This window comes from Drosophila ananassae, chromosome XR, assembly GCF_017639315.1.
Source record: "Drosophila ananassae strain 14024-0371.13 chromosome XR, ASM1763931v2, whole genome shotgun sequence".
In the NCBI taxonomy this organism is placed as follows: Eukaryota; Metazoa; Arthropoda; class Insecta; order Diptera; family Drosophilidae; genus Drosophila; species Drosophila ananassae.
This window is the reverse complement of record NC_057932.1, coordinates 16,357,174-16,383,262: the sequence shown is the minus strand read 5'-3', so window position 1 is coordinate 16,383,262 and position 26,089 is coordinate 16,357,174. Positions and strand designations below refer to the sequence as shown.

Here is a 26,089-nt window from a genome sequence, read left to right as displayed (position 1 = left end):
AGAATTTGTATGTATTTCAGATACTTTGTTTTGAAAAAAAAAATAGTTGAAAAATTAAACTTATAGACTATAGACTTATAGACTATTTATACCCGGTACTCGTAGAATAAAAAATAATATTTATTCTGTTCTTAGTTCTTGTCCGTCTAAATAAATATTTTATTTAAGAAATTTAACTTTAAGAATATTTTATTAATATTCTTTAGACTTTTATCCTTAAATTCCATCTAAAGATAGTGATGTTTCTTCAAAACTAAGATGTTCTTTAATGTTTAAAATATAAAATAATCCCTGTCCGTCTAATTAAATAATTTATTTTAGAAATTAAACGTTTAGAATATTTCATTATTAAAATTCTTCAGACTTTATTTATAGTCATCCTTAAAACTAATATTAAAAAATAACTAGCCCTAAAATTTGTAAAATAGAAAATAATCCCTGTCCGTAAGTCTGTCCGCCAAATTAAATAATTTCTTAAGAAAATACAACTTTTAGAATATTTAACTATAATTTTTTATACTTATACAGATTTTAATATAAAATTTAATAACATAAATAATACCAAGACCTAAAATAAGTCAAAATAAGTGTTATATTCCTTGCTCGTAAGTCTGCCCTTCTAGAAAATTAGTTAGAAAATTATACTTTTCTATTTAATATTTTCTAAATACTACTAGCTACTAATATACCTCTATACTATCTAAATAAAGCTACTAAAATAATAACTAACCCTAAAATGAGTCAAACAATAAATTAATAATATTCCCTGTCCGCTTGTCCGTAAGTCTGTCCGTCTACTTAAAATATTATATTCAGAAAATCTGTCCACAAACCTAGACTTATGTTTTTTTAAATAAAATATTTAAGACCTCAATAAACCCTTAAAAAATACAACCTTTATCATTTTGAAATATTTTTATTGATTTTTTTGTTGTTTGTATGTGTATTTTCTTTGTTGGTTTTTGTTTGTTTGTTTTTTTTTATATTTTTTGTTTTCTCATTGAGACAAATATTTATAACAATATTTTAATTTCTACAGATTTCTTGTTTTGTTTTCTTTTCCTCTCATTTCGAATTCGTGTTTTGTAATTTTTGTATTTTTCGAAACATATTTTTTTCTGAATTTGATTTGAATCATCTCTCTGGGGGCTGTTACTTTGTTTTTCCGCGCTTACGATTTAAATATTTAACTTACTAGCTTAAGAATTATGCAATGACAATAAAAATATTTTATTTATTTACTTTGTTGAATGCAACTTGTATTTTTGTATTTTTTTTTTTTTTATTATAATATTTTCTTCTCATCCACTGACTTTTTGCTGAAAAAGTTAAATTAGAATTTCTGTTCTTGGGGGAGGATGATTTTGATTTTGGACATCAAAAATAGAGAGATATACATGTGTAACCTATATGTAGATATAGATCATAATATATATACATATATATATATATCGATTCGTGTATGTATATATATATATATAGAATTCTTTATAAAGAGCCTTTGTGTAAAACATAGACGTTGTATGCATTGTTTTTTAGCCGTGTTTTTATGTAATCATATATCATTTTTATATATTTTTTATTTATTTTATTTTTTTTGCTATGCTAGATTTAAAAAAGTCCTCTGCCTGCTGCCCGAGCCCCGATCCTTGCCTCAACTTTCATTTATAATTTTTTTATTTTTATTTTTTTTCATTTATAACAACAACTGAGTTGATCACAAGAGATAACGAGAGTTTTGTATTTTTTTTTCATATATATATATTCATATATATATGCTGTATATACGTGTGTTTCCTGCCAACTTCGTCCTCTTTCTATTTTTTCGATGATTCTTTGTAGGGTCCTTTTTTAAGGACCTCCCTTCGCTCCAAAACAAGATCAATAAAATACAAATAGTGTACAAATATTCGCTAGCTACGTATATCCATATATAATATATATATATATTAAGGTTCAAAATACAGGGGTTATCTTCGGATGTCCTGGGAGGAGTGTGGGTTGGTGTCTTGGGGCGTTTGATTCTGTTCCTTATTTTTTTCTTATTTTTTTTTGTCGCTAAAATTATGTAACAAAGTGCTTGAATAATTTACGATCTGCTTCCTTTTTTTAAAATTTTCTTAATTTTTTTAAAATTACATTTCTGCGGCACACACACACATATATACACATAGATCCTGTGAATTATTATTTTTTTTCTTTAAACTCTCTTTTCTCTCTTTTTTTTTTAATATATCCTTTGTTTTTTTATGTGGTAGGGAGTTGGGTGAGAAGGATATTGGGGACTTTTGACTATATACCCTGACAAATCGGCTTACAACATTTAGCTAAGAAAAAAAATAGATATAGACTATAGATCCGCACGCTTTGCAATACGAATTCGAAAATAATTAATTTAAAAAAAATATTTAATTACAAAATAGATAGTTTTGGATTCTCAGAAAGGGGGTAGGGAGGGGTTTACAGGACAATATATAACTTTATATTTATATAATATATAGAAACACAAGAGTTTAGGTAAACTGTAGTATTAATTAAATTTAAATTAATCAAATAAACTAGGCTCGTAAACTAAATCATAAACATAAGAAATTACAATTAAAAATTATAAACATAATTACACTGTGTTCTTTTCTCTTTCTGTTCCTTTTCTTTCTTTGTTTTGTTTCTTCGTCCGTGTCCTTAAAAACATCATCATCATCATCATCATTATCATCATCATCATCATTATCATTATCATCATCAACATCAACAACAACAACAAATCGAACTTTACGATCCCCCCTCCACACACAGTACTCATACACACCACTACACACAACTACTACCACATACATCTCTATACATATTCCTCTATACGTATATAATTCATGATATGCGGCCAGCCATCGGAAGGATCGATAATCGATTAATTCCATTCCCATCTCTATCTCTATTCCCATCCCTATCCCAAAATACCGTTGCTTTTCAGCCATCCTGCTGCCAGCTTTTTGGTAGCTAAGATAGAGATGTGTGGGTGGCGATAACAGAGTCAGTATCGGTATCGGTAACGGTATCGGTATCGGAGAGCCGCTTTCCCCCCACATTCAATCGTTCTTCGTCTGACAGTAGAGCTCCTTGAGCGACTTGAGCTCCTCGATGAGGGCCTTGTTTTGGTTCTCTAGCACCGCCACTCGATTCTCCAGGCACTTGATGTACTCCTTCTTCTTGCGCCGGCACTCCCGCGCCGCCTCTCTATTCTTCTGCAGCCGGATTTCTCTCTTTCGCGTCTGATCCTCCGCCAATCCGCTATTGTCTGGAAGAGATCAAGAATATATATAGATGAGATCTATGATATTATAGGATTTGAAGTGATTTTAGAACAGAACTTCTTATAAATCGAACGGTGGGTTGATTATTTATAGAAATTTTTAACTTTTTTTTTTCGAAAAAAGGATCACAAGTTTTTATAAATGCAGTATTTTTTTTAATTTTCAGTATTTTTTCAATTTTCAACCTAAAGTTCGTGTTATGCTTGAAGTTCCAAACAATTTTTTTTTTTTTCAGTTTTGGGTTTTTTTTTGGACTGAGGCTATTACTGGTATAGGGTATCCGATTGGTCAGGTAGTAGTTCGGATCCAAGTTCATCAGTGAGCTGTTCGCCGCGTTGCCCCCCGCTCCGCTCCCCGCCAGCTGGGTGTTCAGAACGCCGTCGGACATGGGATGCGATGCGCCTGGGATATCATTTTTTCAAAAACATTTTTTTTTTTCGAATTTTTCGAATTTTTTTTTTCAGATTTTCAGATTTTTTTCATTTCAGGATTTTTTGTTTTGTTGGTTCGGAGGGGGGGAGGAGGAGGAATTGTTGTTGTTGTTGATTGTTGAGGTTGTTGTTGTTGTTGCAGTTGTTGTTTTTGTTTTTTTTTTTTTAAATAGATTTTTTGTTGTTGTTGTAGGGTAGGCGGTTAAAAAAGAAAAAAAAAACAATGAAAAAAAAACAACAATAAAATTATAAGAACAAAAACATTTTCATAATTTTCCATTTTTTGTTTGAAAAATTTTGATCTTAATTTTTTAATATTTTTTTTTTTTTTGGTATTGGGATTATGAACATTTAATTATTTTTGTTGTTTTAAGTGGGTGAGTGCGAGCGAGAGCGGCGAGCGAGCGAGCGATATTTAGGGATATTATAGTGTCGTTAGTCAAGGACAGAGGAGAGAGAGAGAGTAAGAGAGAGCAGGTAAGAGAGAAAGTGTGGGGTTAAGTTACGGTTGTTAGGTGCTTTACTTTTTTTTTTTTTTATTTTTTTTCTATTTGCATGATGGGTTGTGTAACAACAACAGCAACAACAACAGCGATTACAGCAACAAACAACACGACAGAGCGAAAGAGAAAGAAAGTGGGAGGAGGGGGGGGCATGTGGGGTATCGCAGAGAGAAAGTTACAGGAGAGAGAGAGGGCGCGAAAGAGACAGGCAGCAACAGTCGTGGGCTTGAATTTTAAAGAAAAGTCCTCCAATTACGAAATAAATAATTAATTATTTCTCATTACTCGAATTAGTGTTGCTGGCCTGTCTTTGTCTTATGAACGTGTGTGTGTGTGTGTGTGCGAGAGAGAGGGGGGGGGGGGTATTATTTACAGGACTCTTCTACAAAAGCCTGGTTAGCTCGACGACTCCCAAGCTTTATTATTATTTCTTTTAATATTATTTCTTTTAAGCAACATCAACAACAACAACCACTAAATGAGAATGATGAGAGAATGGTAAGTGGGTGGAGTGGCAGGGTGGTGGGGCAACAATAACGGTTTCTGTGGCAAGATCTTGTAAGGCTGCCGCCTCTAACGGTACTTCCTATAATGGATATACACCAAAAAACAACAACAACACTGTGGATAGTCCCTAACATATATACAATAATTATTTTCTAATTACTAATTACTAATTAAGCAACAGAGGAGTATCGGGTATTCATTTTTCAAGAAACTATTTACAAAAGTTCTGGTTTTAATGTTATTTTAAAAATCATTTTTTAGACTATATAGTATCATATATTTAACAAAAGAAAATTCTTCAAAAAAATTTCTAACTATTTTCTATATTGTTCGAGTCTTATATCAATTATTATATTAATATTAATCTTAAATCTTTAATTTTTCATTCAAAACTATTATAATCTCAAGAAGTATAGGTTTTCAAGCTTTCGGAACTATTTTCCAAGAATTGAAAATTTTAGAAATTGAAATTATTTCCTTTTCCAATTCTATTCTTTCTATATTCTATTCTTTGGGATATATTTCTATTGGAACTCTATTCCTTTTATAAAAAAAAGCGTTCAGGACTACAATCCTTGTTATATTCTTTCTATAAAAATCCCTCAAGACTATAATCCCTCAATATAAGAGACTAGAAGTCTAAAAACTCGATAAAGATAGACCCAGAAGCTTTAAACTTTTATGAATTAAAAAAAAAAGATAGTTTCTATTTAAAATTTGATAGATTTTGTAGTCATATATCTTTCTAGATCTGTAAAATATCTATTATTTTGAAAAATAATGCTCTTTTCTTTAAAATTTCCACAAAAAAAAATAAATCTAAAAAAAAATAAATCTCTATAAAGTATCTATTATTTTCAACAAAAATTAACTTTTTCTTCTAAATTTCTTTTAAAAATAAATCTAAAAAATTAATCTCTGTAAAATATCTATTATTTTTAACATTTTCTTCTATATTTCCTCAGAAAAAAAAAATTAATAGATCAAGTCTGAAACTAATATAACTAATTATTTAAATATGATGATTAACCCTTTATATTTTTAAGATCTGATAAAAAAATATATTATTGAAAAAGACACTAAAAAAACACATATTTAAAAAAATTAGAATTAAAAAAAAACTATTTAAATAAGAAATAAAGTTCAGGAGTTGATATTTCCTATAGGTCCTAGATCCTCCAACTAAGCCCCAACTTAACCTATTAAGAAACTATCCACTTTTTGGAAGAAAACAGGACAAAAAGCAGAAGCTTTTACAAAAAATGAGCGACAAGATGAGGAGACATGGAGGCATGGAGACATGGGGGGGTTAACGAGACAGACACATGGAGGAGGGCTTGGAATGGATGGCTGGTGGCGTTCTGAGATTCCGGCGGAGTGATTAGAAGTGCCGCAGAGTATCTTGTATCTGTATCTGTATCTGTATCTGAATATGAATAGAATGTGAGCTGGGCTGCGAATGCGAATGCGTTTGTTTGTTTGTTTCTTTTTTTTTTGGGGTTAGCGACATAGTTTCCAGAGCGAAGTAGATGGATTTCTTGAATACTGAAGTATGTGGTGGGTGGATGGGATTGTATCTAGTGGAGAGATAGTATCTTCTCGATGGATATATTACCGCTGATGTCGGGTCCACTGATTTCGGTTAAGATCTTATTGTAGGATGGCCGTCGCGTCAGTTCGCTGACATGGTGCTGGGAGTCGTCGTCCGAGAGGCTCTCGTCACTATCCTCCGGATGTTGTGTGTTCGGTTCGGGTTTGATTTTACACGGAAAGTTTGGAGGGATCTATATATATAAAGGAGGGTTTCAAAATAATTATTAAAATTATAATTATAATTATAATTAATTAATGAAATTAGAGAGAAGCTCTTTGGAGCTACGCACTTTGTTACGCACTTGAACTGCATTGCCCGAGGTCGTGTGTATAACCGTATTAGCCGGCTTTGCCACATAGACCACGCCCATTCCAACGCCCTTGTGCATCGCTGTGGCGGCGGCCAGCGCCTGTTGTTGTTGCTGCTGCTGCTGCTGCTGCTGCTGTTGTTGTTGTTGTTGAGTTCCTGCCGCCGTCTGTATGACTCCCGAGGGATTCGCCTGTATCACGGATTGTACCTATCGGATATCGGAGGAATATATATCTCATGAGTCTCTCTTTCGCATTCTTGAATCTAGAATTTCTTCTAGAAACTAAAAGTTACAAAGTAAATATTTAGAATTAGAATAGTTGGGAAGAATTCTTGTCTCAAATGGCGAGGGAAGAATTCTTCGGAAATTATTATTTCTATTATTTATTTCCGGCTTCATAATTTTTTTCATTTTATTTTTTACTTTACTTTTAAGCTTAACCTTTGGATTTTTTAATGATCATTTTATTGTTCATAAATAATAATTTTGAATAATTTTGGGATTTTTTTGGGTTTTTTTTTGCTAAATAATTGGAATTTATCGAATTAGTAATGGCCCTTCAGGGAATTCTCTTAATAGTTCCTACATTTAAATTTAAAATTAGAGAGGGAACTAGAGGTCTATGCGATTATAATCGATACTTTTTTAGAAACTCGTTTTTTAAGAGTTTTAAGATTGTTTTTGGGATAAAAAGGATATATAGTCCTTTAAAAGAGCAATTATTTTTAATATTTCTGAATCGAATTAGTAATTGGTTTTCAGGGAATTCCCTTAATATTTCCTACATTTGAGTAGGAAATTAAAAAATTAAAAATTAGAGAAGGAACTAGAGGTCTATGCGATTATAATCGATATTTTTTTATAAAATAATTTTTTAAGATTGGTTTTGGGATTTATAGGATAAAGAGTCCTTGGAAAGAGCAATTATTTTTTATATTTTAAAACTTTTATAAAAAATCAATAGTTTGCTTATTGAAATATGATTTTAGGAAGATTATTAAGATTTTGATTATTTATCGATAATTATCGATTAAAATTTTAATTATTTGAAAGGAGGAAAATAGGATTTTATATTTATATTAACGATTTCAGCATTTTAAATAAAAATATATGGAACTAACCCCTTTTAACATATTTTTTTTTTAAATTTAGGTTTAAAATCATAAGTTTAAAATCATTTTTTTAGGAAATAACTTTAAAATTTTTTATAGAAATTAATGTAAAAATGAAAATTTGTACTAAAATTAACAAAATCTATACAAAAACTAACATTTTAAATGTTTTTTAGGCAGAAAAGCAAAGATTTAAACAAAAATTTAAGCCAAAAGGATAAAAATAAGCCCCGATTCGAAAAAAAAGTATATCCTTCTATCCTATTAGTACTATTATTCCTATAATTCCTATTATTCTCAGATAGATCAGCAGATCCTTCTCACCTGCAGGCCATGGGGCGTCAGTCCAGCCTGGAGGGGGTACTGGATGTTCAGATTGGCGGTGGTGGTGAGCACGGTGGCGCCTCCCTGTGTATTATTCGTCGTACCTCCCCCCGTTGTACTCGTGCTCTGTGGGTTCTGCTGCTGCTGGGGGTTACCTCCTCCTCCGCCTCCGCCTCCTCCTGTTCCTCCTCCTCCTCCTGTGCCGCCACCACTACCGGCACTGCCAGCAACGGCTGCCGCTGCGGCAGCGGCCACTGCTGCTGCTTGGGCGGCGACAACGTCGGCGACATCATTGGCGGACGAAGCCGCCGACGAGTTGCCGTTCTCCTCGACGATGCTGTTGTCCATATTGCCGATCCTGGCGATCTTCAGCAGCACCGAGACGCTCTCCGACAAGTGCTTCAGTTTGGCTTCCGTTTCCGCTTCAATTTGGCCAGCTTGAAGGGATCGCTGAGTGATGGGAGAGTGGGTGGTGGGTGGTTGGTTGGTTGGTTGGTTGATTGGTTGGTTGGTTGGAAGAGAGATGTCTTATTAGCCCAAAAAAAAAACAATTGAAATCAAAAAAAGAAAAACAACTCCGATTGATGGCAGAGCTGGTGCTCAACTGTTGTTGCGTTTGTTTTGTGTTTTGCTCGTCGACGATGACGACGATTGTGTTCCGACTCTGAACGCGAGTGATGATTATGTCGGTCGGTGATGGAATGGCAACAACAACAACAACAACAACAACAACAACAGTTCGCAGGGTGTATTTTTGGGGGAATGACGTCATGACAACGCTGTCTCTCTCTTCGTGTGTGTGTGTGTGTGTGGGGGAAGGGGGACGACTAAAAAAAAATTAAAATAAAAACAACAACAAAAGAAACAGAAAAGAAAACACACACACACACACATACTACACACTATGGTATGGGGCACAAAAAAAAAAAAAAAAAAAAATCAACTTACTTTCTGATGACATCACTAAAAACGTTGCTGTTGAGAGGCGCTTGTTGTTGTTGCTCTCCCTCTCCCTCTCTCACTCGCTCTCTCTGTCTGCGTGTGTGTGTGTGTGCGCGCGTTGCACGATGTGCTGGCAACTTGTTGAAAAATCAGCAACAGCACAGTTCGAACTCAAAATCATTAAATACGATTTGATTTTGTTAAAAAAAAAAACAATATATAATTAAATATATATTTCCTTTTTTTGGGAAATTAACAAATAATTCGATTGGACATTCTGTCAACAACGAGTTGGCAGCACGCACACACACAACAACCCGCACTGCTCTCTCTCTCTCTCTCTGCCCTCTCTCCGCCTCTCTCTCTTTCTGTTCTCTGCCTGTTGTTATCGTTGCCTTTGCTTACGTTCTTTTATTTTTGTCAATTTCTTTTCGTCGCGCCTTGCAATGCGGCACAGATTGTCCGTTTTCATATGTTTTAGGTTGCAACTTCGTGTTGGGGCCACTCGCGCTCTGTTGCCGTTTTATTTGCTATTGACAAACTCCGTTTTTGCGCAAAAATCGTTTTTGCTCGCTCTTGTTACAATTAGAGGTGAGAGAAAGCCGATACAAATATCGATTATCGATATCTTATGATTTACCTTTCAAAACACCGTACTAAAAGGACTCTCGCTGACCAAACAGGCAACTATCGATAGTTTTTAGTACTTTTTTTGGGATATAGAGATGGCAAAAGTCGTGACTTATTGCCTGTGCCCCAAAAATTTCCCAGCATAGGCAATGATCTTGAGCGCTGTTGCTCATCTCTAACAGAGAGATAGAGACAGTGCTGCCAGATCGTCAGATTACCGTTAACAAAAGCATAAGAGCGGGAGATTTAAAAATACAGGTAAATTATAGTTTTTGACTTAAAAATTGAGTTAAATGAGTAATTATCATAATTTACTTCTCTTTAGTTTGTTGTTTAGCTAAATAATTAGCTTAATCGCCGTATTCCCTCGGCTTGGCGCTAATTACACCCCAAAAGCTAATAGTTTCTGAATGTTTCGGAAGGGGAAGCTGACGTCATTGCGACGTAAATCTTGGCGGCAAGTTTGAAGCAAAAAAAAAAAAATAAAATCCATGGCTTGCAACAGCTTCCCATTAAAAGTCAATTAGTAAGTGCAGTGTGGGCGTAGAGCTGCATAGGAGGGGAGGGGCGTGCATCTTAAATTGTTTTTAATGAATTATAATTTAGGCTGCGTTTTGTTCCTTTAATCACTATCCTTTCGAGTGACATAATAATTGCCATTTTTTACGAACCAGCACGAAGCATGCCTACCACCCACCACCACCCACCGCCTACCACCCACTGCCCACCGCCCACTGCTCACTGGCTCCCCCAAAAAAAAGAAACCGCGCTGTCTGAAAGTACCGCCCGAACGACTGACTGACTCACCTTCCCCACCGGCGGCTGACATCACTAGGGGGGAAGTGGGGGGGATGATAGGGGGCTAATGAAGTTCGGGTCCCCTTGAAATGAACTGTAAATAACCGCCTTTTTATTTCATTTTTCCCGTATTATATACAGCTGCGGTCAACGTAATAGCAATTGAGCGCCTCCTGACCATAAATTAGCTGAAATACGCGGCTTGTAATTTATGGCAACTATAATACGTGAAATCATCCCTATCCCTATGGCGGAGCCTGATAAAGAATATAAAGAATGATGGGAATATATACATATATATTTTTTTTTTTGCTAGATATTCCCTCATAAAATATAAATAAAATGGGAATACTCTATTATTTACTCTAATATTTGACAAATATTTGTTTTAGGTTTTAGAAAATGGAATATTATTTGTTTAACTTTATTTTTGATAATTTTTTATTAAAAAAATATTATTTGAAAGAGACTATTATTTTCAAAAAATTACATTTTAATATAAAAATATACATAGTTACTAGTTAAATTTCATTATTTACACAGGCCGACAATTTCCAACTTTTTTTTTCCTCCACGCATAATTTTACCTGCTCCATAATCTTTAGGCTCCCCTGAACCAAAGTCCAGAACAAACAAAGGTTCTATCACCCACCGTTTCCGCGGTACACCTAAGAGAAGAAATTGATCAAATTTTACCATATATTGAATTATGTAGGCCGTGTAATGGCTATGACCATCATTGTTTCCAGTACATTTCATTTTTGAAATGTATGTGTACCAACTAAAATTAAAAAATGGTATCTAGCAGTTACCATATCTTTGGAATACTCATCAAAAGTTGAAATCTCAGATTTTCTACGTTAAGTTTTGGTCTTCCATGATTTTTCCCCAAACATTTTTCTATGGAAGATTTTTATTTTCTTATTGAAATCAGTAGATCATACCATGTTTTAATTTTGGATTTAAGGAAAAACTCGAAATAATTTTATTGAATTTAATATAGGTGGTTCAACAATATTTTCTTCAATTAAATTGGAGTTTTTAATCTCATATTTTCAAAAAGTCATGGCTATCTACAACTTCTGTAAAGCTTTACTAAACAAGCTGAACCTGCAATAGATACGTTTTGAATATAGAAACAGTTGTAGATAGCCATGACTTTTTGAAAATATGAGATTAAAAACTCCAATTTAATTGAAGAAAATATTGTTGAACCACCTATATTAAATTCAATAAAATTATTTCGAGTTTTTCCTTAAATCCAAAATTAAAACATGGTATGATCTACTGATTTTAATAAGAAAATAAAAATCTTCCATAGAAAAATGTTTGGGGAAAAATCATAGAAGACCAAAACTTAACGTAGAAAATCTGAGATTTCAACTTTGGATGAGTATTCCAAAGATATGGTAACTGCTAGATACCATTTTTTAATTTTAGTTGGTACACATACATTTCAAAAATGAAATGTACTGGAAACAATGATGGTCATAGCCATTACACGGCCTACATAATTCAATATATGGTAAAATTTGATCAATTTCTTCTCTTAGGTGTACCGCGGAAACGGTGGGTGATAGAACCTTTGTTTGTTCTGGACTTTGGTTCAGGGGAGCCTAAAGATTATGGAGCAGGTAAAATTATGCGTGGAGATTTTTTGCTGTTGGCCTGTGTTATTTGTGTTTTTTGCAAATATTTCTTCATAAAATATCTATAAAATGGAAATACTCTTTAGCAATATGGTACATATGTATATTGGATAAATATTTGTTTAACTTTTTCTTTATTAAAAAAAAACTAATTAAAAGAGGTTTTTATTCTTCTAAATATTTAAATAAAGTATACAAATATACAAAGTTATTTAGGTTTTCTGTAGATATTCCTTCATAAAATATTAATAAAATGGTAATATTCTATAAAAAGTAATAGGTTCTAGTCTATAATAATATTTAAAAAATATTATAAATAAAAAAAAAATTTTTTTTAAAAATGTCATTAGCGCCACTAATGCCCCCAATTATATAGAAATATATTCTTTATATATTTTTATCATTCTATAGATATTTTTCTAAGAACATTTTTTTATAGATCTAAAAAAAAGTAACTTTTTTAATTATTTATTTATTATTTTTTTTAATTTATGTTATCATAATAGAACCCTTTTTTAAAAAAATAAAAATAAATACTACTATTGCCATAGTCCTTTCTTTTAAGCTATGGACTTGAAGTTAGAGTACTTTAGTGACTAGTTCTATAAAAATAATTTTTTTTTAATTATTTTTTTTTATTATTAGCTTGAAAACTGAAAATTGAAAGCCGCAACTGCAGCGCCTCCGCTGCCGACGCCGACGCCAACGGCGACTGCGACTGCGAATTTGTTGCTGCTGCAATTCAATCAATTCCAATCAGTTTGCATTTTGCTTTTTGCTTTTGGCTTTTGATTTGCTCTAGGCCCCGCCTCTTCCTCTGCCACCCCATTAGTCGCCCCCCTCTATTTGCTATGTACGCGGGGGGGGAGTACGCAAAATTGACGTCAGCATTATTTATTTTTACTTGTTTCGAGTGTGTTGGTATTGGTGTTGCTGGTTTTGCTTTCTGCAAGTGTATGTGTGTGTGTGTGTGTGGTGGCTCTTTTTGGGGAGAATCTCAGTCTATCCTGCAGACACTCTTTCTAACGCGCTCTGTTTGCTTGGCTGAATTAATTAAAACTAAATGAATGTGCAATAACAAACAAGAAACAAGAAACAAAAACAAGAAACAAAAACAAGAGAGCCACAACAGTTATTACTTGTCATGGGCAAGTTAAGAAGAAGAAAAGACAAGAGTTTGCAAGAATTGTTTGTGTGGGAGTGCGAACGGGACAAAGCCATTGACGACAGCCCAGTCGGACCTGGTGCACGCTTTCTTGCTGAAAGCGTGCAGCATTGACGTGCGCCGCGCACTCCCAACATAGGAAACGCATCATTCCAAATTACATTAGCGTGGCCGGGAAATTCAGCACGTGCATCAAAACTTGCGCGTCTCGCGATGAGAAAAAGATGCACTCAGGATGCACACCGTACGCAGCCTTGCCCGAGAAAAAGTGACCGAAAGGCGACAAGGGAAATTTTTATTCAAGAAAAAATTTTTTTTGCTTTTGCTTTTTTTTTTGCTTTTATTCGTTTTTATTTTATTAAATTAAAATTAAATATAAGTTACACTGTTAATTAATACACTGCTAAAATTAAAACTAAAAATTGAAACTACAAATTAAAACTAAAAATTAAAAATAAAAGTAAACAATATTTAAACATTCTGCTTAATTTAAATTGTCAAGTAATGGCGGGGAATTTTCTTAGTTTTTTTTGGATTTTTCCTTATAATTTTTATTTTTGGCTCTCCTTATTCCATCCCGGATGGCCCTAATGAAGTCGTCGTAGGTGGAAAAATCACTCCTTGTTGATTCTGTGAAATAAAAAGAAACGTGAATTAAATTATAATGAAAAAACAGAAACAAAAAAATACCTACCAAATATAGCATGGCATATATGTGCATAACTGATATGTGCATAACTGCCCAGTCGGACCTGGTGCACGCTTTCTTGCTGAAAGCGTGCAGCATTGACGTGCGCCGCGCACTCCCAACATAGGAAACGCATCATTCCAAATTACATTAGCGTGGCCGGGAAATTCAGCACGTGCATCAAAACTTGCGCGTCTCGCGACGAGAAAAAGATGCACTCAGGATGCACACCGTACGCAGCCTTGCTCGAGAAAAAGTGACCGAAAGGCGACAAGGGAAATTTTTATTCAAGAAAAAATTTTTTTTGCTTTTGCTTTTTTTTTTGCTTTTATTCGTTTTTATTTTATTAAATTAAAATTAAATATAAGTTACACTGTTAATTAATACACTGCTAAAATTAAAACTAAAAATTAAAACTAAAAATTGAAACTACAAATTAAAACTAAAAATTAAAAATAAAAGTAAACAATATTTAAACATTCTGCTTAATTTAAATTGTCAAGTAATGGCGGGGAATTTTCTTTGTTTTTTTTGGATTTTTCCTTATAATTTTTATTTTTGGCTCTCCTTATTCCATCCCGGATGGCCCTAATGAAGTCGTCGTAGGTGGAAAAATCACTCCTTGTTGATTCTGTGAAATAAAAAGAAACGTGAATTAAATTATAATGAAAAAACAGAAACAAAAAAATATGACAATGACAAATGACATATTGACAATGCAACTTTTTGCTGATATACATACTAACATACATACATAAACATCAAAACAATGCGATAAAAACAATGCGACAATTTCTTCTTTATTCTAGTAATTCTACCCACTAATTATAATGAGTATTATTAGTAGCTAGAATGTTACAAATATATGTGTTATAAGTTTAGTTAAATAAGATGAATACTTACATTTCTTTTGTTAAAATGCAATTCAACACGTTCAATTCAACTAAATGCACTAGAATAAATAGGGTGGGGGAGTTGCCATACTTTAAAGCTACTATCGATTCCCGCACTTAGAAAAATATCGCCCACGCGATGGCAACCCTTTCACCCATTTTTTATATTATATTTTTTTGTTTTCTGTATTTACACAATTCACTATTAAGAAATGTATTTATTTTTAAGATTTACATTATTATTCAATTTTTTTTTTTTGCTTGAGGTGTGTAACTTTTGTTTTTACTCCTTTATTTTTTTTTTTAATAATAAAATTAAACTATTTTAGTTCAATTTAAAATTTTTTGTTTTTATTTTGTATTTAAACAATTTGTTTAAATTGACACTTCTATAACTTAAAAGTATTCAATGAATAATATAAAATATAATATTAATAATTTGGCATGAATAAATTTTTTCTAAGTTAAATGTCCCACGCAAAAATTTTTCTAAGTCCCAAACGAGATGAAAATTTTCTAAGTCCCCTTTTTTTCAGAGCAATTGCTTTGAAAAGGGAAAAAATTTCCTTGATGTCTGCATGCAAGCGGAAAACGGTGCAAAAAAGCGCGCGTCAGGCGACTGCGGCACGATGCATGCACCAAAAAGTCCGACTGGGTGATTTTGCTGATATACATACTAACATACATACATAAACATCAAAACAATGCGATAAAAACAATGCGACAATTTCTTCTTTATTCTAGTAATTCTACCCACTAATTATAATTAGTATTATTAGTAGCTAGAATGTTACAAATATATGTGTTATAAGTTTAGTTAAATAAGATGAATACTTACATTTCTTTTGTTAAAATGCAATTCAACACGTTCAATTCAACTAAATGCACTAGAATAAATAGGGTGGGGGAGTTGCCATACTTTAAAGCTACTATCGATTCCCGCACTTAGAAAAATATCGCCCACGCGATGGCAACCCTTTCACCCATTTTTTATATTATATTTTTTTGTTTTCTGTATTTACACAATTCACTATTAAGAAATGTATTTATTTTTAAGATTTACATTATTATTCAATTTTTTTTTTTTTGCTTGAGGTGTGTAACTTTTGTTTTTACTCCTTTATTTTTTATTTTAATAATAAAATTAAACTATTTTAGTTCAATTTAAAATTTTTTGTTTTTATTTTGTATTTAAACAATTTGTTTAAATTGACACTTCTATAACTTAAAAGTATTCAATGAATAATATAAAATATAATATTAATAATTTGGCATGAATAAATTTTTTCTAAGTTAAATGTCCCACGCAAAAATTTTTCTAAGTCCCAAACGAGATGAAAATTTTCTAAGTCCCCTTTTTTTCAGAGCAATTGCTTTGAAAAGGGAAAAAATTTCCTTGATGTCTGCATGCAAGCGGAAAACGGTGCAAAAAAGCGCGCGTCAGGCGACTGCGGCACGATGCATGCACCAAAAAGTCCGACTGGGAGGTGTCACAAGTTTAGGTGAGAAGAGAGGGGGGCAGGGGCAACTAGAGAGAGGGAGTTTGGGAGAGAGGGAGAGCCGAGTGCACATGGGCCATCAAGTTGCGGCTTTACGGCGGGATTATCAGACCGACCAACAATTTTGATAATGCCCCCCAACGGGCAACAGCTGTCGGGCTCACCCCTCTTACTAATACTTAAATACACTAAGAGAAATAATTTTAAGAAATTAAAAAATATTATATTTTTTACAAAATATGTCTTAAAAAATTTAAAACTTTACAAAAAATTAAATTTTTATAAAAAATAATTTTTTTTTTTAATTTTCTCTCAGTGCCATGCTCTCTCTGTTATCACTCGAAAAAGGGGAGCAGAGCTTGCGTTATCAGCTTGGTGTAGTAGCCTGGCTAATTATGCACGGCCCTAACCAGTTGAGCTCTTTAAATGTCCAAGATTAGAGGGTATTTTGTGGAAAGGGGCCCCTCTTTACTCGTGACATGGATGTACCCACCCCCTTCCCCCCTGCCCATTCCATTACACCTCACACGGTATTAGTCAGCGACCGTTATTTACGATCTTGAATATCTAAGCGATTTTTTATCGCAGTGTCAAGGCAATAATTCTTCGTTATGGCTTTTATCGATAGTCCAATGATAAGGATAATCTTTTTTTTTCTCTTCTTCTTTTTGGAATATTTTTTAATTTATTTCCAACTACTTAAGTAGTTATCCCCATTAATAATATCCTATTTAAGCCACTGATTTGTATGCTATTTCTATCTCTGTCTCGCTCGGGTAGTTCTTCCTCATTAATGATCGTTTTAGTTTGTGGGTCTATTGGCTTTGCACTCACACCCTCTTGGCCCCCCACTATTGCTTTCTTGCTCTACTAGAAAATACAGTGTGAACAATCGGGGATTTACAAAATAATTAAAATATTTAAAAAATTAATGATGTCAAATATTTTAGCTTAAGAATTTAAAAAAATATTTTTTAATTAACTACCACTGTATTTTTTAGTATATATTTTTTTTATCGCTTACCCGTTTCGTTGGAGGATTTTTTGTTGTCCAACTCCAAGTCGGATTGTTGTGGTTGTTATTATTGTTATTGTTTGTTGTTTGTTGCTTGTTGTTGTTGTTGTTGTTGTCGTTGCTGACTAATAACAATGAAATCTTTGCATAACGGCAAACAAAATCAGCGCGACTGTGTTTTCGCTCTGTCTCTTTTTGTTCACTCTCAAGGCAATAGAGATAACAATACAAAAAAATACAACAAAAATTTAAAAAAAAAAAAAACTGTGCAAATTAAAATCCGACACACAAAACACACAGTGAAGAAAACTTATTGTTGTTGTTATTATTGCTTTGCATTTCAGCGATTACGTCAAGAATTTTGTTATTTTACTGATTTGTATTTGATTACACGCACACCTCTACACAGTCTATTATTATTTATATGTTTTTAAAATTAAAAACAAAAAATAAAACACACACACTCGCTCTCTCTCTCTCTCTGTCTCTGACTATAGCACTACCGGAGGGGGAGGAGGAGGCAAAGGAAATTATACCGTTATGGTTTTTGGCGCTCAAAAAAAATTCGTCGTCACCTTTGGCTCTTGTTCTTGCCCGGCGACGTAGCTTATTGTTGTTTTTATTGTTGCTATTACGCTCTATCGCTACCTGGCTGTGTGTGTGTGTGCGAGTGTGAGTGTGTGGGTGTATGTGTCAGTTTTCTTTTTGGGGAAGGCCGTTTAGGTGTTCTCTACGTAGCCGAACTGAAACTGAAAAGCAACAGAAATGACTGACTGACGAAACGGCGCCGGCAGCAACAGCGCGGCAAAAAGTGGGAGTCGGCGGAGAGCGCCTCCCAATCATATGCTCCCCCAGCTGTGGCGCTGCCGTCGCCGCCGCTGCTGCCACTGCCGCTCTGGTGACGTGTGTCGCTTCCTACATCTCGCTCGCTCACATAGCGGCATGCTTTCCCCCCACTTATACCCCATCTCGTTCGCACCAGCTACGATTAGCATTTTTGTTTCGTAATTTCGAAACAACTTCTTTGTGCAACAATAACAATAACAACAATAACAATAACAATGACAGCAACAACAAAGAGAGCGCTTATCGCCACGTCAACGTCAGCGTCGACGTCGTTCTTCTTACTCACCTTTACCGCACAAACACACACATACACATGCATAGACACTGTAGTCCACTCACACACACACACACACGAACAAATGCAGAAAATATATTTTTAAATACCCGGCTGATTCGTCGCCTCTCACTCCCACTCGCTGCGTTCAATGCATACTTTTGGGCGTCTGTTGCGATGGGGAGTACTTTTAAAGGGGGGGCTTTATTTTATTTATTTTATATTTAAAATTTTTTATATTTTTAGATTAAAAAAAAAAACATAACTGAGAAATCATTCATTAAAATAATAATTAAACTCTTTTTTTTAGGCAAAAAGTCTTGCTAACCCCTTTATTTTCCTAAAAATCTAATAAAAAATAGGTGATTAATAAATTTAAAATTTAAATGGAAGAACAAATTCCAAAATTTTATTACAGTTTTTATAATAACAAATTTTGATAATCTTTTTTTTAATAATAAATGAAAAACAGTTTATTTGGCAGTTTAATATTTAATTAGAAGACATTTAATTAGAATGTAATTCCAATATTATAATAAAAAATATTTTTAAGCCTTTTTGATTGATTTTATAAAAACCCCTAAACCCCTTTTTTAACTTTTTAAAGTCTAATAAAAAACACTTTAATATCCATTTGAATATTAAATTCGAAAACTATTAGTTTAAACATGAAAATATTGTATTAAAATAATATATAAAATATTTTTTTTCCTTAACACCAAGAAAGAATAGTTTAAAATAAAAAAATAAATAATAAAAAAAAAACTCAACTTTAAAGTTCAATACTTTTTGAAGGAAAAAAACCCCCATTCTGTTTGTATTCGAGGGAGAAACTTTGCTTATTACAGAGCTCTGATTTTTATCCCTCATTGCCTGGGTCAAGTCACGCCTTGGTGTACCGTTATATTCACTTTTCTACTTTCCACCTTACTTTTCCGCCTCCTCCCCTCCATCATCATGTCCCCAGGGACGGGGGATAACATTTCACTTTGCCAACGCTGCGTATGCGTAATGTTTACCTTGGATCGGTGTTTTTTTTTTTTTCGAAAAGCCTCCTGACACTTTATATATACTGCCACGCCCCCCTCCCGCCTACCCATCAAACTAGCAACAAAAAAAAAAAAAAGTTTTTTTTTTTTTCGTGTCGCGTGTGGCTCACATGGCGTATACGCAACGTTGGCCGCTTTGCCGCCTTGCCGCCTTGCCGCTTTCCTTTGCTTTTCCGACTGTCCCTGACAGGTGAAATCCACTCAAAAGCAGCATTTAATATGATTTGAAACTGTGATCTGCTTGTGGCATTTATTTAATAGGAATGGAAGCTGTTCATAGGCCCGTTAAGCGTATTTTTTTTTGGCAACTAGTAGGGTGCTGGTTCGGTTTAACCCACTTGCACTCACCTACACTTAATTTTTGTATTATTATCGGAACTTTTCTAACACGGTATTTGAATTATTAAAGTATTTAAAACTTTTTTGTAACAAAAATAGTTAGATGCGTGGGTGTTTTCGATGGAAAAGTTAGAGATGGAACTATGCTGGCAATATTTTTAGGGGTAATTATATAAAGTGATCTGGTGGTTTTTTTAAATAAAGTTTTTAATTTGTTGGGGGGCGGCCGTTGTAGGGTTAAGAGAGTGAGAGAGAGAGAGAGAGCGAGCGTGGGCGAGCATCGATGACGCAGGACGCGGACAGTAACGGCAATAGCAACAGGCAGGAAGCAAACAATTCGAGTTAACGGAACCAGGAACAGGCACCAACATGAAAAATGAGAAAAAAAAGAATATAGAGATATATATAAAAAGAAAACAAAGAAAGGCGGAAAATCGTAACGTCATCAGACACGCACGAAGACAAGGAGGAGGAGTGGTGGGCGGTAGGGAGGTAGGTTGTAGGCGGTAGGCAGTAGGCGGGGCTGGGGCTCATCAACAAACTGGAAGGTGTATTTACAGGCCAAGCCCTCCTCTCTCCCAAACCCCCTCTCTCACCGGCATCCCACTACTGTTATCCCACCATCCAGTCGTCCCGCTCTCCCTACCACTATCCGGCCATTGCAATGGCCAGCGATGAGAGAAGAGAGAAGGTATAGGGGGAGGCAGGAAAGCGGTTTATGCGTGGGTCGTTTCGCATGCATTGATTGACAGCTCTGCTGACGATCCGTCTCCGTCTCCGTCTCAGTTGCTCCATGTCGCTTTGTCTCGTTCTCCCCTTTAGCAGCTTTTTGTTGTTTTTGGTAGTGCTGCCGCTGCCGCTGGTGCAGAGAGAATAATAGAGGGGGGGCTTTGTGGAGGGGGTTATTAAATAAAAATTTTAAAAATTATTTATTGATTAATTTAATGATTAAGAAAATCAAAAATCCCTAAAAGCAGGCTATGAACTTTTAATTCCAACTTTTGTTTATTTTTGCTCTGAAAAGTAGGCAACTATTTTTTTAAAAGGGTTTATTCCAACAGTTCTCTATAAAAGGGATTATTATTGTCTTTAAAATGGAAGAAAACAAGTTTTTAAACTTAATTTAATCATTTTTAACTAAATATTCATATAAAATATGTATTTTTTTTATATTTTTTATTTTTAATAATATTTTTTAAGGGAGTTTTTTTATTTTTTGAACAAAAATATAATATAATTTAGGAATAAAGATATATTTCAATGAAAATAATGTATAAAATAATTATATCATTTATAATGAATGAAAAAAAAAAAAATAATAATAAATAAAATCTTTAATTTAATTTTGTTATTTAATTATTTTTTAATAATAAATTTGATAAGAAATTCATTAAAATACAGTATTTTTTTAAGGTATGAGCAAATATATAAGTTTCATTGAATTTAAATGGGTTTTAATTAATTTGTTTGTTTTTATTAATATATCTTGATATTTAATTATATTTTATAATCAAAATATTATTTTTTCTATTTATCCAAAGGCTTTACTTTGAAATAAAAATACCTTTAAATGTAGAATTTATTTGCCCTTTTTTTATACTCATATTTCATATAAATACTATACTATTTTCTTGCAGTGTTCTCTTATCAATGGCTTACTCCTGCGTAGATAAATCTGGCATCTTCTAGTCTTCTTCTAGACTAAATCACGGCATAAACCTGCCAAGCCCCACCTCCTCCTCCTCCTAAACCTCCTTTAAGTTTAGGTAAACACGCCTCTTGAATCACGCCCACACACGCAACACACACACACTCACACACACAGAGAGAGAGGCACAACAAACAGACATATACACGGTGGAAAAATTGAGTTGACGCCTGGAAAGCAAACTTAAGCTGTCATCTCCACATGCCACATGGAACAAGTGTGGTGAGGCAACAAGAAGAAGAAGAAAAAGAAGAAGAAGAAGGGGCAAGATGCAGGGTCCTGGGGCAGCAGAAGGAGCTGAAGGAGGGACAGTGTGTGTGTGTGTTCTCCAAGGGGTCGCCTGGGTGTCATGTTTACTCGACGTTGCCACGCGACAACTTGTTGCACGTCCTCGTCCCCCAAAAAAAGGCGGCAAGAAGGAAGCACGAAGGAAGTGGCAAGCAGGAAAGGAATTACAAAAATGGCACAACCGAGAGAAAAGCCAAAGATAATCTTTACTCTGAAAAATAAAATTAATCTGCAAGATACTTTTAAAAAAAAGGAAGAAAATAAAAGAAATTAATAGAAGGAATGGCTCTGTAAAAAATAATTAATTAGTACAATTATTAATTATAATTTTAGTAAAAATATTAAACCATAAACCCTTGAAATAACTTAATTTTTAATCATTTTTTTCTATAATTGACAAACTTATGGTGGAAGGAAGTAAGGTATCTCTGGGAGAAAAAGGGCAATCAAAACACACAGCCCCTCAATATCCTAATGATTTTAATTAACAAAGTTTACCCCAATTTCTGTTGCCTGATTCCAGGACTCTACTCTACCCTCTACCCTCCCCCCCCATCACCCTCTCACATCCTCACGAACTTGACCAGCTTGCGGCTGGTCTTCCGCAGCAGGACCTTACCCAGGGGCTGGCCGAAGCCCTCGAACTGCTGGTAGACGTGCAGGCCCCGCACCACTGTGGCATGCACCACGCCCCTCAGCCGCCGGCCCGTATAGGGCGTGGCCTTGGTGGCCGTGAAAAGTAACTCCGGACCGACGGTGAACTCCTCCTCGGGACACCAAACACAGAAATCGGCATCGTAGCCCTCGGCGATGCGACCCTTGAAGGCGGACAGGCCGCAGAGGAGGGCTGGTTCCAGGCACATTAATCGGTGGATGTCCGACAGGGATATAGACTCCTTACCTGGAATATCAAAATATATAAAGATTTTTCTTAAAAAAATTAGTTTTTTTAGCTTAAAGTTGGCTATTGATTGGCTTTCTAAGCGGATAATTGATATGACTACACGGCGTATACGTAATATTTTAATTGTTTTTTAGTCTTTAAGGGTTAAAGTATAAAGATTTAGGGTTACGGCTTAACTTTTCTGGGTTTTTAGATTATTTTCTCGTATATGTTTTTATAAAATTTGATTTTCTTTTAATGTTTAATCGACAAGATACTTAAAAGTTGTTGCAAACGTGGCGTATACTTGATATATTGATTTTTTTTGGTCTTTAAGGGTTAAAAAGTTACTCCTGGCTTAAGATTTAAAATTTCTTCTGATTTTAGGTTAATTTCTTATATATTTCTTTGATAAGAATGATTTTCTTTTGATTTCAAATCAACAAGCTACAAGCTAAAAGTTCTTGTATACATGGCGTATACTTGATATGCTTGTTATTGACGTTTTAAAAAGGATTAAAAAGGATTATAAATTAAGTCTGAGTTAAGAATTTAACTTTCTTTGTTATCTAGCTTGATTTCTTAAATTTATTTCAGGTTGTTTTGGTTTTAAATCAGAAATCTACTTAAAAGTTCTTTCAAAAAATTCTGTTTCAAGGGGCGTATGCGTAATATTTTTAATTTTTAGGCTTTAAAGAGATAAACGATTAATTTATTTATTATATGTAGGCTTAAGACTTAAGATTCTTAATATTCTAGCTTATATTCTTAAGTATATTTCATATTCTTTTCGATTTAGATAAAAAATGTTCCTTCAAACAGGGCGTATACTTAATATTTTGTTTAGATGATCTTTTCTTAAGCCTTCTTTCTTTTAAAAAATATTATAAATTTGTAAACCAATCTACTAAGCTAAACCCTTCAATTAAACCTTTTAAAAAGCTAAAAAATCATATAAATTAATAAAAAAAAAACCCACATGTCGTATGAGTAATATTAGGTATACGCCTACCTTCCGTGCTCCTCTGATGATTCGCTGTCCAAACCACCGGCAAGCTGAGTTGCAAGGAATTAATGCCCGGCCAGGCCTTTAAGAAGTTGCCACGCCCCCTGCCGCAGGTGAGACAGCGGGCGCCCGGCGTGGCCGGTGAGTGATCGCTGGCAATTATCCGGATACCGCCGCCGGGCTTCAGTTCCGGCCACAACAGGTCCTGATTGGACTGTTCGCGAATCGGCGGCCATGTCTTGAACTCCGTGCCACATTCTGGTATCTCCTCGGCCCCGAGGGCCAAATAATGGGGACAAGTTTCGATGGTAAGATGGCCGCCACTTCGGCGACATTCCGCTGCCAGGGGCAGGCACTTGCCGCTGCTCAAGTTGAGGATGTGGATGCGACGCCGGGGGTGCCGCTTGCTCAGCCGGCACAACATCTCCACGGCGGCCACCTCCATTTGGGGCGGACGCGTGCCCAGAAATGTCTTGTACTCCCGAGGTGCCACCGTCTCCGTCTCCGTCTCAGCCTCCAGTTTAGTGGCAGGTGTTTCGGCGTGTACCTGAAAGCGAAAGCACTTTAGTGGGAAAGTCTAGAGTACAAGCTAAACACGACTCACCGCTACAACTGCCTCGTCTTCGTCCTTTAGCAAGTCGAGTGCCTCCTCGAGCTGTTTCTCGTTCACGGCGGGAAACTCTCCGGACACGGGGTCCGGTGAACCGGAGAGCGAACACTGCAGTCCCATGACACCGGCACCGAGGAGGGGAATCAATTGATCTCCATTTCCGGGGATTAGGCCGCCCCAGAAGCCCACATCCACATAGATCTTGCCACGTGCCGTCGCGGTTTTGGCCTTCAGACCGGCCACATTAACGGTCGGCGGTGTGGCGTTCGTGGGACGGTCTATAATCGTGGTAAAGCCGCCGGCAGCTGCCGCTTTTGTGGCTGCCACAAAACCCTCCCAATCCTTGCGACCCGGCTCGTTGATGTGAACATTTGGATCGATGAGACCCGGCATTAGCAACAGGTCACCGAAATCATAGACAGCCTCGGATTCGGTATTGTACAGATAGGTGTTGACCTCCTGGGGGGTACGAAGGACTACGAAATAGTGAAAATTAGGTACATCTTGAGAGAGAAGTTCTAAAATGTTTTTGAAAACATTATTGAAGCTATAAACGCTATTAAAATTGTTATAAAGTATTTATAACGGACAGACGGACAAGCGGACACTTAGGAAAAAATAGGAAAAAAGGCACACTAAAAAATCGAAAGATGGTAACACTTAAAGTTAAATTTAGGAATAAATGGACATGAAATACAGGGATATAGGAAGGGATAGGCACTCAAAAAGGTAGAAATGTATATAAGCGGAGACTCTGATTAAAAAATGGGCACACTGGCAGGCTTAAAATTTAAACGGTAACACTGTAACACAAAAAAAGCCTATTTTATCATTAAAAATTAACTACAAATGACATTTTTCTGACCTCCACTCCACTTTAAAGTCAAAAATAAAGTCTTCAATAAAAACCTCTTTAAAAAAACATAAAAAATAAAATAAAACCAATACTTACCCCTTCGGATAATACCCTCTGTGTCCACTATAATACCGCCATGAATGAGTCCCTCTTGTCCGCCATCGCCGAGGAAAATGCGGCGGCTAAGAAACAACAGATCCATTCTAAAAGCGGCCACTAACTAACTGTGTGAGTTTTCCCGACGGGAAATTCATAACGCGTCTTTTTCTCTCTCTTATTTTCGCTTTTCCTATTTTTCACTTTCTATTTTGGGCGATCGAGAGAGGCGATTCTTCACTTTCTTCACTTTGTTATTCACAAAAAAAAATACCTCTTCTTAAGATTTAAGGGGTATGTTAAATATATTACTTTTTAATTTAATTTAAAATATAAAAAGAGTAAAAAGAAGCAAAGAAAATGACTAGAAATTGGTCTGAAAAAGTGTCTTAAATATGATTGTATCTTAAAAATAATAAATAAAAATTAATAACTAATATAGCAAAATATTTTAAATTAAAAACTATAAAATTAATTTTCTTAAATTCCCAAAAACTCTCCTTTTCCAAGGTATTTGGAAAATAAAATAATATTTTCCCCAATTCTCTCTCCGAGTAATTAAATTTTCTCTAGAACTTTTGGCACTTTTATTTATTTTTTATTTTATATTTTTTTTAGTGCTCACCTCTCTTAAATCCTTTCCCAAATTTTTCCCCAAAAAAATAAAAGAATAATATAGAGAGGCAAGAGAAGAAAAACAAAAAATCGGAAAAACTTTGTTGACCCGCACAGCGCAAAAGGCCAAAATCTGCTTAATGAAAAT

At 34.7% G+C, this 26,089-nt stretch overlaps 2 protein-coding genes across 7 annotated transcripts; both read right to left on the bottom strand.

Annotated features, from left to right (window-relative positions):
• Nucleotides 1–1,250: 1,250 nt before the first annotated feature.
• LOC6505093 (cyclic AMP response element-binding protein B) lies at nt 1,251–18,161 on the bottom strand. Of its 6 annotated transcripts, none has more exons than XM_032451975.2 (6): nt 17,381–18,161; nt 8,093–8,542; nt 6,636–6,863; nt 6,368–6,536; nt 3,579–3,713; nt 1,251–3,295 (listed from the first exon to the last, which is right to left on the bottom strand). In XM_032451975.2, exons 2-6 carry the CDS (start codon nt 8,438–8,440, stop codon nt 3,087–3,089), a joined length of 1,089 nt encoding a protein of 362 aa, XP_032307866.1. In that variant the 5' UTR covers nt 8,441–8,542; nt 17,381–18,161; the 3' UTR covers nt 1,251–3,086. The 6 variants fall into 6 exon arrangements, with proteins under 6 accessions (XP_032307866.1, XP_044573355.1, XP_032307862.1 ...); XM_044717420.1 differs by lacking the exon at nt 17,381–18,161 and adding an exon at nt 9,440–9,704; XM_032451971.2 differs by lacking the exon at nt 17,381–18,161 and adding an exon at nt 9,041–9,688.
• Nucleotides 18,162–22,224: 4,063 nt separating this feature from the next.
• Nucleotides 22,225–25,463, bottom strand: LOC6505094 (allantoinase). The gene is made up of 4 exons (XM_001965443.4): nt 25,327–25,463; nt 24,369–24,850; nt 23,771–24,311; nt 22,225–22,776 (listed from the first exon to the last, which is right to left on the bottom strand). The coding sequence occupies exons 1-4, from the start codon at nt 25,430–25,432 to the stop codon at nt 22,439–22,441; spliced, it is 1,467 nt and encodes a 488-aa protein (XP_001965479.1). The 5' UTR covers nt 25,433–25,463; the 3' UTR covers nt 22,225–22,438.
• Between the last annotated feature and the right edge of the window lie 626 nt (nt 25,464–26,089).